The following is a 13,871-nucleotide window of genomic DNA, read 5'->3' on the forward strand; positions in this document are numbered from 1 at the left end:
CATATCAGATGTCAGGAACACTGTAATGAACAACTACATAGGTGAGACGAAGCAACTTTTACACAAGAGGCTATACCAGCACCACAGAGAGGTCGCCAGTGGACCTCAGTCTGCAGTTCATCTTCACCTGAAAGACACTAACCACACGTTTGAGGACAAGGAAGTTAAAATCTTAGCCAGAGAGAAGAAATGGTTTGAGAGAGGTGTCAAGGAAGCATTCTTTGTAAAACAGTTGAAACCCAGCCTTAACCGCGGAGTGGGTCTCAGACACGCTTTGTCCCCTGTTTACAATGTGGTACTCAGGTCAAAGCAGTTTCAGTCTTTTGTTCATGGTAATGAGTCATTCACGTCATCAGGAGAGAGTCGTCAAGGAGCCATCAGGGGAGGCTTCTGTCCTGTCATTAGGAGAGTGCTAACTAGAGCACAATAGGAGCTAATTAGAGCTATTGTTTAGTCCACTAGCCTATAGCAGTCAGCCTCTCGGTAGGTGGGGTCTGGTTAGGTTAAAAAACTCCAGCTTTTGTTGGCTTCTGGTTATTCTTCTCTACAAGAGTCAAGATAGAAGTCAGACTACCAGAGCAAGAATTTTAGCTCAGGAAGCTTATGTGATTTGAAGCGAAACGTCCTCACGTCAAGCAACACAGTCCAGTCGAAGATTCAAGCTTCTCTACTATGGAAACCACCTGGACAACTGAGAGCCTACACAGCAAACATATTGGTAGACCAAGGAAGACATCAAAGCGTCAGGACAGAAACTTAAAGCAATATGTCTCAAAAATTGAAAATGCACAACAAAACAAATGAGGAATGAATGGGAGGAAACTGGAGTCAACATCTGTGACCGAACTGTAAGAAATCGCCTAAAGGAAATGGGATTTACATACAGAAAAGCTAAACGAAAGCCATCATTAACACCGAAACAGAAAAAACAAGGTTACAATGGGCTAAGGAAAAGCAATCGTGGACTGTGGATGACGGGATGAAAGTCATATTCAGTGATGAATCTGCATTGGGCAAGGTGATGATGCTGGAACTTTTGTTTGGTGCCGTTCCAATGAGATTTATAAAGATGACTGCCTGAAGAGAACATGTAAATTTCCACAGTCATTGATGATATGGGGCTGCATGTCAGGTAAAGGCACTGGGGAGATGGCTGTCATTACATCATCAATAAATGCACAAGTTTATGTTGATATTTTGGACACTTTTCTTATCCCATCAATTGAAAGGATGTTTGGGGATGATGAAATCATTTTTCAAGATGATAATGCATCTTGCCATAGAGCAAAAACTGCGAAAACATTCCTTGCAAAAAGACACATAGGGTCAATGTCATGGCCTGCAAATAGTCCGGATCTTAATCCAATAGAAAATCTTTGGTGGAAGTTGAAGAAAATGGTCCATGACAAGGCTCCAACCTGCAAAGCTGATATGGCAACAGCAATCAGAGAAAGTTGGAGCCAGATTGATGAAGAGTGCTGTTTGTCACTCATTAAGTCCATGCCTCAGAGACTGCAAGCTGTTATAAAAGCCAGAGGTGGTGCAACAAAATACTAGTGATGTGTTGGAGCGTTCTTTTGTTTTTCATGATTCCATAATTTTTTCCTCAGAATTGAGTGATTCCATATTTTTTTCCCTCTGCTTGGTCTAAAAAAGTAACCGTTACTGACTGCCACAATTTTTTTTCCTGATTTCTTATAGTGTTTCTTAAAGCCGGAAAGTTGCCATTTCAATGACTTTAGTTTTGTGTCATGTCTGTGATCTGCTTTTTTTCTACAAAATTAAACAACTGACATGAACATCCTCCGAGGCCAGTGATTCCATAATTGTTGCCAGGGGTTGTAGAATCACACCACACCCCCACCCATATCCATGTCTTGGTGGCAATACCTTGTGTTCATCCTGTAGCTGTTCAATAAAGGATAAATAAGTTTCTATTGGATGATTTCTCTGTACCCTACTCTCTGACAGGAGTCCCTGTTCTTAAAGGTGCTATCACATCAGTATTCCAGCGATTCATTCTCTAACATATATACTAGGACCTCTTGGCGAAATTCTATTGTACCTGCATTAATGGTAAATGTCCACCAGGGGAGATAGTGCTCCATTTAAAGAACCTTGAGTACAGACTGCTATGGGACAAACCCACTATCTTGTTGCTTATAGAATAGTTTTTTTTTTTTTTTTTTTTTTATTTACAATGTTTGTTGTTACATGATTATTAACAACTGTTCTGTGCTGTCACATACCGGACACAGCACAAAGAAATGCACTTCTTTTATTGTCATAGTTGAAAATGAGGTTTGAAACTTTATAATCTGTTGCGTTCTCTAATTCTCCAATTTGATTGTTGTTGGAATAGGAATGTTTGGACATTTTATATTTGACTTTGATAATCCACTGATCATTACAAAATATCTATACAATGCTACATTTCAGTGATAATTCTCAGGTGCCTAAAACCTTCTGACACTGCTACATGTCCCCTGTTGTCCTGCTGCATTGAAGAACATTTTTTTGACATGCATTTATTCTTACCTCATCGCCATCGTCAATGAGTGCCTGAAATGTACAGAAAAGTCCCTCGTATGCGCCAACTGTGATTACGATGTCTTCAAGAGGATCAATCTCACGTCCCACAACTCTACTGAAGAATTTTGCCAAAATCCTTACAAGAGGAACATGACCCTGAGAGTTTAGAAAATAAATAAAGGTAAATTGCTTTGTGCACCTGCTCAAAATCACCAAACTCATTTTGAATATGAATGAAAGCAAAGAGATGTGTGCTTCTCCAGTATACTAAGAAAAATAAAACTTGCATCCATGTGTTAGGTCTCCACTTACAAATCCACGGGTATACTGGTGCATTGGGCATCCACCGCTTACAGCTTACAGAAAGCTTCCTGCACAAAGGCCGGAGGGAGAAATCAGGAAATCCCTGCCCAAGGTTCACTACTTTGTACTCTTCTGCCAGTTTTGTGAATTCCACCCTGATGGTGCAAAACAACACAACAAGCAGAGGTCACTATGTCAAACCCTCAAGATTTCATGATGTGTGATGTGTGGACAGACGTGTTGGTCCAACGTCTCACACTTGCCAACTAAAATAACTATAATTTTTTTTTTTTTTAAAGCAAAGCAGTGTGCTCAAAATGGCTAACCAACAGTCACCTCCTTCCACAAAAGAGGTTAACCGTAGAAAGGCAAAGATCCAATTGAGCGATATGAGCAGGCATGCACATAACTGGTACTCACGATGCTGATGGTGCATGCTAAAAATAAACGATGCCTGCGGAAAACACAAGGGAATCACTTCATAAGAGAAAATCAATGACTGATTGTAGGAAAAGTGTTTCTGATGTGCATCAATGATGTTTCACACACACAACACCATGAATACAGTATGTGCACCCCTGGATATGAGAATGTTTTTGGACTTTCAACCCCGGCGGGTTTCAGTGGCAGAATGAAAGGCTGGTATTATGTGTGTACCCGTTTTCGTGGAAAAGACCAAGCGGTAGATGGCCATACGAGAGCTCACTTAGGCCCCTTTCGCATCGCGCCTGCGTAGAGTTACATTGTGCTACCTATCTATTACCCAGGAATGGTTGTGTATGTTGCGTGCAGGGGAAAGCTTTGGCCCGCCTCTTCTTCTTCTGTGGTTTTGAAGCTTCACTGCCAGCAAGTTCAGCAGAGTCCAGCGGGATGAACAAAATCAAGCACTGACAAAAAAACCTAAAAGGATTTTTCGCTGGACTAGCGTAGGGTAGCTGTCGTGATTTCTCTCGTATCTGGGTTTATGCTATGGTTAGTCTCCTGTTTGTGTCCATGTCCTCTCTCTTTGATTACCTGTTAATTTAACTCCACTCACTGGTCATATCATCTGTTTATCATATTTTTACCAGGTGTTGGGCCCTGTTCTAGTTTCTGTCTTCTCGATTATCTCTTTTCAGTTCTTACCTTTTGTTTTCTGGTTTAATTTGTTGTTCCTTTCGTGTTGGCATTTTATTACGCAGTCGAGTTTGTATATCTTTCTTTTTTGGCATTTTATTTTGAGCGGTGTTTCTGTCAAGGCTTTTTGCCTCTGCTCCTGTCAGTCACGCACCATCTGTCACTACCCTTTTGTCTCCTGTTACTTTTTCCCGGCTCTTACTGTAATGCTGTCCCTCACAAAGTAGAAACTTGAACTATTTCATACTTCTAAACTTATTCAAAATCACAGTGAATATCCGAAGTTGAGCGAGACTATTCATAAATAGGCAGAGAAACGTGATGAGAAACATTGCCTATCTGCAGTCAGCATTGCAGAATAGAGCAGCTGAAATGATAAGGATTGATCAAAAATACCCTGACTGTATTGAGGCAAAGGCAAAAGCTATGATGTAGGAATGGTTAAAGAGACAGCTGCTAATACTCAAAATGCTCATATGCTGGGACATTCTTGGTTGTTTGTGGAATGAGGAGTTTCAGGATTCCCTTTTGAAAGTATTCAAAACTATGTAGCTAAATCTAACAAGCAGAGGTCTAGAACAGAGAGAAAAGAGAGTTATAAAGAACACAGATTCTGCAGAAAACAGGGTACACTATAAAAGTGATAGCTCAATTAGTACATAACTCATTTCTTTAATTTGCTTCCAGTTAGCATAAGCCAGTTCAATGAAATCTGTGTTTCAGCGTTTCCCATGATGCCCCTGACAGCTGCCCTGACGCTTCCCAGAATGCACCGCAGTGCAGCAGAGTTCCACTGTGTCACAGCGCATGTAAAAAAATGCAAAGGGAGGATGTGGATGGCATAATTTAGCAAGTTCACGGGCGTATTATGAGGACTATACGTTCTCCCAATTGAGAGGGTTATCTAGAGGAGGTGTAGCACTGTGAGGGACCCGTGCCCCGATGTTCTCTTATTGTCCATACTTCATGAGTGTGTTTACCCTGAGTGCTGAGTCCTGACACCGGAACTCTTGCTGAAACAAAACCTCTCGCAGAGTCACGGACACCAGACTGTGCGAGATTCACACGAATCTACATTTAAATGTCCAACATAGCTTAACAATGCGCGTTTTAAATGGTAGATAGATCTTCTTGAAGTTGAATTATGTTTGAAGGCAGCAATTGAACTTAAAGGGTAACAGAAAACGCTTTTTGAGAATTTATGCATTCCTTGGTAAAAATTAAGTGTTATTCATCCTTGCAGAATGTTGGAACGCAGTGTAGATAATATTATTTGAATCAAATTGCAGCTAAATTGACGTGTAAATGGCCACTGGCTGAAGTCAGTGGAAGGCACTTCGGTTTACGTCACTGGTTGGGGTCGTCCTCTGCTGGGGACAAGTGCAGTTTACTGAGCTCGCTCATTGAAGTTATTAGTCTCGTCAAGAAACAGGGGAATATGGCGGGAAAGATGCACATGTTGGGCAAAGAGACAAACGGAGCAACAAGGGAAACAATATTTTCCTTCCATAAGTAAGTGGTTTTGGTTATTCTTGTCACTTTGTCCGTGACATTTGGTTGATAACAGGTGTATGTTCCAGCCAGGGGCATCAAATGGGGGTAAAGGGTACTACGTACCCAGGGCCCAGAGCATGGGAGGGCCCACAAAAAAAACTGACATTATATACAATTTTGTGTTGCATGTTATAATGTCCATACAATTCATGTTGTAAAGGAATATATTAGAATGAATGTATAAATGTTGTGAAACATAATTCTGCTCTAACAATAATACTGAAAGATCTCTGGGAACCTTTCCCACCCCTGCACAGTTTGTATAATGGTTTAGCCCAGGCGCACAGGCGGCACGCTGCCCCACACACACACACATCCCAAAATGGGATCTGACAGAAAGAGGTTTTAGTGGTGCTGAAACAACTAATGAGTTAATCGATTATTAAAATAGTTGTCAATGAATTTAGTCACGATTAGTTGCTAAATAACTTGTTTTACCGCAATGTTTCGTTTCTTCACATAATCAACCAAGCTTTGCTTTGAATCTTGACCCAATGGAGTGCTTCGAGCCGCTGCTTCGTTGGTTTCATTTGATTTATCTTGCTTGTTCTTAATTTTTCCCCACTAAAACCCTAAAGAGCATATGTCTGTGAGGAATATTTACGTTTTTTATGTTAAACTGACCTGTTATGGCCTTCTGAACAGTTGATAGATGTATTTTATAACCTAAAAACGGGACCGATGCTAACGCGTTAGCATGTCTATGGCGTTTTCAATGTTAAAGTTAGCATTAAGCTGCTGGCATTTCAGCATGTTTGTGCATTGTTTTCTGTATAATAATTATGGCTGACCGTTTGTTGTCGTAAAAGAGTCAAATGATATACAATAATATTTTAAAATTTATTTTTATTTATATATTAATAATAATTGCAACAATAATAATAGTAATATAATACTGCAATACAATTTTAGAGAAAAAGAAAAGAACCTGATAAAACAAAACAGAAAATATAAAACCAACTAACAATGAACATAAAAAATATAGAATAAATGTTTCCTGTGAACACCTAGTGACTCTTACACCTCCACTTCATCCCTGTTTTATTTTAATGACAATTTGTTTCGGTCAAACCACATCTAAGCTGTGTTTTTACACAAGAAAAAATAAAATGCAGTTAACTGCACATTTGTGTATTTTTCATGAAAATCTTATTAAAGATCACATATTACATTTAGTTAGGTCTTTAAAAGGGTCTTTGTAGACTCTTGCTGTAATTGTGTCAGTGGTTGAGATAGTTGCTGTAGGCATCTAAAAATGCTCATAATCAGGTGAAACCTGATGGAAATCTCTGTGGTGTCAGTGATTTATGTACGTGCAAAATAAAACAACACACTACTCCAGGTATGTTTTTGACAAGAATATAACATCATAACTTTATTACAAGCTCAAACGTTGATGTTGCATGATAAAGGCCTTTTAATAATAACTCAAATAATGGCAAAACTCACATGTAAGTAAAAAAAAAAAAAGATTAATCGAAAAAATAAATCGACCGATTAATCAATTACTAAAATAATCATTAGTTGCAGCCCTAGTGTTTAGGCTGAAATAAGACGTCTTTCCTAAAAAAAAAAAAAAAAAAAAAAAAAAAAAAAAAAAGTCTGGATTTCAAAACAGAAGAGAAAAAAGGACAGGAAATGAAAACTAAATGAGGGAAGACAGTTGCTAACCAAAAGTTTTGAAAAGTGAGGTGCGCTTGAAAACTAGCAATATTGAGTGGTGCAATTTGGTCCCCCAGACCCCCCAACTCAATATTGCTCCCCCCAGCTTTAAAAAGAGTTACGACTCCCAGGTGTGACCTAAGGTACACATGTTTTAGACCTGGTTTGACTATGAATTACACATTTGGTGTTTGTGTTAATAAAAAAGAACGGGGGGGAGCTTCAATATGGCTAGTACCTAGGGCCCAGAATTTGGTGCTACACCCGTTTCCAGCCCATGCCTGTGCTGTCCGAGGACACAGACAACACTTTTTACACACAACACACAGAGATCTGTACACACACCACTGACTTCATGAATGAAACTCGGTCAATAAAGGATAACTGTGTAAAAATATTATATATATATATATAGTTTGGTAATGGTTTTAGGAGCCGCGCTGTGCTGAAAACAGCAGCAGCAGTTCGGTTCAGCTCGGCAGCACAGCTTAACAGCGCAGATCTGTGTAATTTTCAACACTAATATTATAGAATGTGTGGGTGTCAGAGTAAGTTTAATACTTTCCTAACATTATGTAATGTTAATTAATTTTACTGGCTTGATATCCAGGTCAGAATGGCATTTTAACATGTATTTTGCGGGTGTTTTTCTGAGTGTGTTCAGTCGCGAATCCCCACTGAAAATGCATTAACATCCGGGAACTTGGTGAATATTTTGCCCAGTTAGGAGGCATCATGTCACTGTCCATGAAGGGACGATCACGTTTAGTGTCAACTCTAGCAGTCATATATAACCTCTGTGTTGGTGCCTCTGGCAGGGAATCTCAGAACGAGGCTCATCTTCCCCAATCAGTGACGTCACCCACCTGACCTGCATAAATGGCGGCAGCCGGTCAATGTCAAAGCCTCTCAGACCATGACTAAAACAGGTTTTCTGTAGATGTTTCATGATCTTTAGTGTTTCTTTAACTATCAAATGAATGCATGTTTTGTGTTTGCATGCTATGAATAATCTGTGGACATTTCTGTTCCCCTTTAAGTTTTAAATTGAGTCAACCTGATAATTTTTACAGTGTAGAAGAGATGGGGAATTCCTGTCTGACTACTGCTGTGAATGAATGCAGACAAGCGGCTGTAGGCAGAAAGGAAAACAAACCTCAGCTGATAACGTGAAGCTAGACTGTAGTGAATGAAGGCCAGCCTAATGTTAAAAGTTAATTACTTACATATTTGGAAAGGAAATGATAAAGAATACATCAAATTACATCAAACATCTAGCTGATTACATGATTTGTCTGAAGCAAGTATGCCCCGCCTACAACTGTCTGATACCTGACATTAAACAACGGATAACTATTACTTATCATGATGAGTAGTCAGTCAGCATTTGAATTCCCTGATGATGGCCAGAGGGCCGACAACACAGCAATGACTGTCTGGCCCTGCCGTGCCTTGTGCAGTGACTTTTTGTTTCCACCTTGTTTTCAGCCTGTAGTATTTTCTGTTGTCCACTAGATGGCGCTCTTTATGTTGATCTGCACACCTGTTAGGAGTTCTGATTGATTACCTGAGACTATTTAAGACCTGTGATTTAGTTAATCCTTTGCCAGATACTACTGTGACTTCCATGACAGTTTGCGCTGTGCCTTGCCTAACAAACTATTCTGCCAGCCTTCTTTCCAGCCTTTCCACGTTTCTCCAGCTGTGTGTTCAGATGGCGAACCGGCTTGGCTCCTACTCACATTTATACAGACTGTCTTCTCCTCGTGTCCAGAACCACTCCGGTATAGCTCAATCCGCGACCGTAAAACCAGCATGAACGTCCTCAAATCACCAGACACAACAGGGTTATTCCCTAAATCTAAGTTATGGTTGATGACATGTTAATACACAGGGGTGTCACCTGTGTAGACAGCCCCATTCAACTGCACTACAAGTACTGCGCATCAATCATCTTGAGATGAAAGTGAGCAAAACACAAACAGGACTTCCGTGACGTACGTCAAGGACGTCGAAAACAACCCATTTCAACTTGAACTCTGCTCGTAGTACGAATTTCTACATGCACATGCTAATCTTGCCATTTTAAGTGAAATCTTTTAGCTATAAAATACAAAAGGGATTTGTCCAAAAACGAAAGATTTGTCCACAAACGACCCTTTTAAGAGCAGAACTTTAACGTTAAACGGAGCTCCGTCTGCGCAGCACAGACCTTTAAAATGATTTCTATTCATAACGTTAAGTCCCTTCGGCAGCTTGTTTTCACTCGGGAACTTCACGTGATCGTAAGGCTACGTAGATTCGAAACGTTAGCCACAACCCCAAACTTTAATCATAACAAGACTGTGCTACGTACGAATATCATTTGGGATTATTAATACGACAAAGCCTCTTTACTTACCAGACGTTTTTATCGACGCCTTCAGTTCGACGAGCGTTCAACCTTCGTGACATGTTGACCTGAAATTAAAACCTCAGTCGAGCCTCAAACAGCCCACCGAGCAGTATTACCATTATTACTCCAGTACTTTAATACTGCAGTACCCACCTCAGGACGGTTTCGGACGGAATTCTGCAAAATTACCTTCAAATTTCCTGCAAAACTTCGAAGACTTCCCATTAATATAAATAATACTCACAATTTTTGAAAGGGTGAACACTAACCTCCAGAGGGAGGAACCCAAAACAACAACAACAAAAAAAATTTTTTAAATTATTTGTTACTTTGTCTTGGAGGTTCAATGGTAGGTCTCCCCCCCCCTCGCCCCCTCTCCTTATTGGGAGTTCGACTTCCTGAATGGGCGGAGCAAGATAAACCAAATAGATAATAATAGCAACAAGTTATATATAATAAATATCTGGAATTATTATCGGAACAATAATAAACTACATGAACACACACATTGTAACAATAATTATCCAAATGGTCAACATTACACTATGTAACAAATTTTAATTTTGTTGTGTTCCTGGGTACACAGTGTGTTTTCCTAACCTGTTAGCCTTAAATAAATAGAAAATAGCTGTTATTCCACAGAAACTTTGCTTCTGTGATCAGGACAATGATATTTTGAAATTTGTCTGTTTTTTAAGAATATTCTCGATTCGCCTTCACTACTACTGAGTAGTCTTCTAGAATATTCTATAACTGCTGTAACTGTCCAGAATTTTCTAGACGTTTCCAGAATTATCTAGAAATTTCAAGAAACTTTTAGAACTTTGTAGAACGTAAAAAAAAAAAAAAAAAATCAAAATCAAAGTTTGTGCTGAATGTAGTCATTTTTCGATAGACTTTAGACATAAGCAGTTGAAATATAACAGTTAGAAGCCAGGAACAAAAATTGTGTTACATAGTGTTTTTATATATATATATATATATATATATATATATATATATACATACACACATATATACGATGTCTATTAGAAAAGAAACCGACAGTTTTATAAAAAAAAAAAAACTATATGGATTTGAATCACGTGTGATTACATCAGCCAAGCTTGAACCCTCGTGCGCATGCGTGAGTTTTTTCACGCCTGTCGGTGACGTCATTCGCCTGTGAGCACGCCTTGTAGAAGGAGTGGACCAGCCCCCTCGTCGGATTTTCATTGTCTGAGAAGTTGCTGAGAGATTGGCGCTGTGCTTGATCAAAATTTTTAAAAAACTGAGGCACATCCGAGTGGACACAATTCGAGAAATTCAGCTGGTTTTCGCTGTAAATTTTAACGGCTGATGAGAGATTTTGGATTGTTTCTATCGCTGTAAGGACTTCCCACGGAGCGGGACGTCGCGCAGCGCTCCGAGGCGATGTCGTCATCCTGTTTCAAGCTGAAAACCTCCAAATTTAAGCCTCTGTTGACCCAGGACGTCGTGCGAGAACAGAGAACTTTCAGAAGAGGTCGGAATCAGCAGTTTATCTGGACATTCCACTATTAAAGGAGATTTTTTTTAATGAAAGACGTGCGGACGGATTGGGCGTCGGCTCGCAGCCGGCACGGCGCGCCTGCCACAAGAAAAACATCTCCGTGTTGATGACCATTTGTAAAATCCAGGCGGCTTTTGGTGGCTTTCAGTTGAGTGAGTATCTGAGAAATTGTTTAACAGCAGGGCATGTTCCAACTTGTCCTTAAGGTTTCCAACGGATGTGTTTTTCCTTTGGCGGGTGTGCCGCGCCGGCTGCAAGCCGACGCGCCAATCCGTTCGCACGTCTTTCATTAAAAAAAATCTTTAGTGGAATGTCCGGATAAACTGCTGATTCCGACCTCTTCTGAAAGTTCTCTGTTCTCTCACGACGTCCTGGGTCAACAGAGGCTTAAATTTGGAGGTTTTCAGCTTGAAACAGGATGACGATGTCGCCTCGGTGCGCGACGTCCCACTCCGTGGGAAGTCCTTACAGCGATAGAAACAATCCAAAATCTCTCATCAGCCGTTAAAATTTTCACCGAAAACCAGCTGAATTTCTCGAATGACGTCCACTCGGATGTGCCTCACAGTTTTTGAAAAAATTTTGATGAAGCACAGCGCCAGTCTCTCAGCAACTTCTCAAAGGAATTCCGACGAGGGGGCTGGACCACTCCTTCCACAAGGCGTGCTCACAGGCGAATGACGTCACCGACAGGCGTGGAAAAACTCTCGCATGCCCACGAGGGTTCAAGCTTGGCTGATTTAAATCCATATAGTTTTTTTTTTTTTTTTTAAATAAAACTGTCGGTTTCTTTTCTAATAGACATCGTATATATGTGTGTATATGTAATATTATATTATATGATGTAATCACACGTGATTTAAATCCATATGGTTTTTTTAAAAAATAATAAGGTCGGATACTTTTCTAATAGACCTCGTGTATATATATATATATATATATATATAATGATTCATCATTGTAACAATAATTATCCAAATGGCCAACAGTAACTATGATAGAATATTTATACACTATTCCAATTATAATAACCAAATGGATGGCAGTAACAAGTTATTCTATTTTACATATTTATTATGATTGAAACAACAGCAACAATACAACCTCAATACTACCTTCATTACAATGTTCAGACAACAATTCCAGCCAGTTTACTCAATGTTATGACACATTGAGGCTGTGCTTTATCTCTAAGTAACTACTGAAAGTCATTCCAGTGCTACCCAGGTCTCATCCAGCATACAGATCTCACAACTGCACAGTATGGAAGCATCAGGACCCCAACGACTTGGACCTTAGTTCCACTAAAAAAAAAGGTATCGGGCATCATCAAACACCCCCTGTCAGATCTCACGACTCCGTATGCTCTTCACAAGAATCTCTTGATCTCAAAGATCAAGGTTCCTGAGACTTGAATGTTGCTGCCAAGAAGAAAATTGAGTTCTATGTCCATGTCACAACAAACAACCAAAGAAACTTCAGACTTTCCTTTATCATCAGAAAAAACGTTTGTTTGTACCTCTTTCCATTCTTTAGTAATTGTCTGTAGAACATGGATGGGTATCAAAAGACAGATACCTATTGTATAATGCACCAAAAATCGTCCGATGAGTCAGGGTCAAGCTCGCTGAAATCCGAACTGTCAGGGGAGGGACTCCGTCTGTCTCTTCTCTCGGCGGCGCATCTTTTCACACATCCACACTCAACCTGCTACCACCCACAGAATGGGTTCCCTTGTGATTACAACTCTAATTCTTTTACACAAGCTAGATCAGCTGATCCCCCCCCCCCCCCCCCCCATCATAAAAAAACGTAACTGGCTCGATGACACGTCTTTGGCGCGGAGCATTACTATCGGAAAAGACGCGTTTAAGAGCCAATGGCATCGAGAGAGTTAACTGCTCTTTATTTAAGACAAAATCGCCCAATGACTGCGAGGATAGGCTCCAGCCTATGACTCTGAATTAGAGTAAGTGGGAATAGAAAATGGATGAATGGATGGATAAGACAAAATCACTTAAGTAAAATTTCAGCTAATGTCAAGCTCCTATTTCAATAACTCACAAGTGAATTTTCACTTTTCCAACTTGCAGATTTTTTTTTTTTAACTTGTTAGGTTATTATTTTTGTTCAGTCTCCCTCGCTGCACTCACCACATCCAGACAGGAGATCTAAACATCACCTCAGTCTGAGACTCATAATACTGTACATTCTCTTACAGGAGTGACATCTGACATGGATGGAAGGAGGCGGCAAATACCACTCCACAGTACACCGACCATTCAATCAACCAAAACCAAAAATATTTACATGCACACATCAAGATGTGGCAACTTCCAGGTCTGCAGACCTTCTAAGAGAACTAAATCCAACAAACTGGAAAACTACAAAAATATCAAAGAGAATACTGAATTACACACATTACCTTGCCTAATGGATTGTTAGGAGTGTTTATGACAATGGCTTTTGTCCGTGGAGTAAATTTACTGGCCAGCTCCTCGGGAGAAAGAACCCAGTCCCCACTGGACAAACTAAACTCGCCTTTAATTCTCTGAAAGAAAGAAAATATGTTAAAGCTGGTCTATTAAGTTCCGTGTAAACAAATAAGTACTTTGTCCAAAGTGCGAGCCCCTCACCGGTCTCAGAGGTACAAACACAGCCTTCCCACCTGCCATCTTCACCATCGGCTGGTAGCAGTCAAAGAACGGCTCGATAATTATGACCTGGACAACACATTTCTGTCAGCCGTTGCTGTCATTTTCAAAACAAAAAAAGGGT

General features: G+C 40.0%; 1 protein-coding gene across 1 annotated transcript in view; it reads right to left on the minus strand.

The window, feature by feature from the left end:
* Window positions 1-9,866, minus strand: part of kyat1 (kynurenine aminotransferase 1) — a 35,707-nt gene extending 25,841 nt beyond the window's left edge. Inside the window, exons 1-4 of the mRNA XM_034191514.1 lie at window positions 9,716-9,866; window positions 9,569-9,627; window positions 2,845-2,903; window positions 2,539-2,688 (exon numbers count right to left, since the gene is read on the minus strand). Coding sequence (XP_034047405.1) covers window positions 2,539-2,688; window positions 2,845-2,868 — 174 coding nt within the window. The 5' untranslated portion in view covers window positions 2,869-2,903; window positions 9,569-9,627; window positions 9,716-9,866. The remainder of the gene's footprint in view (window positions 1-2,538; window positions 2,689-2,844; window positions 2,904-9,568; window positions 9,628-9,715) is intronic.
* Window positions 9,867-13,871: the final 4,005 nt, after the last annotated feature.

This window comes from Thalassophryne amazonica, chromosome 17, assembly GCF_902500255.1.
Source record: "Thalassophryne amazonica chromosome 17, fThaAma1.1, whole genome shotgun sequence".
Classification (NCBI taxonomy): Eukaryota; Metazoa; Chordata; class Actinopteri; order Batrachoidiformes; family Batrachoididae; genus Thalassophryne; species Thalassophryne amazonica.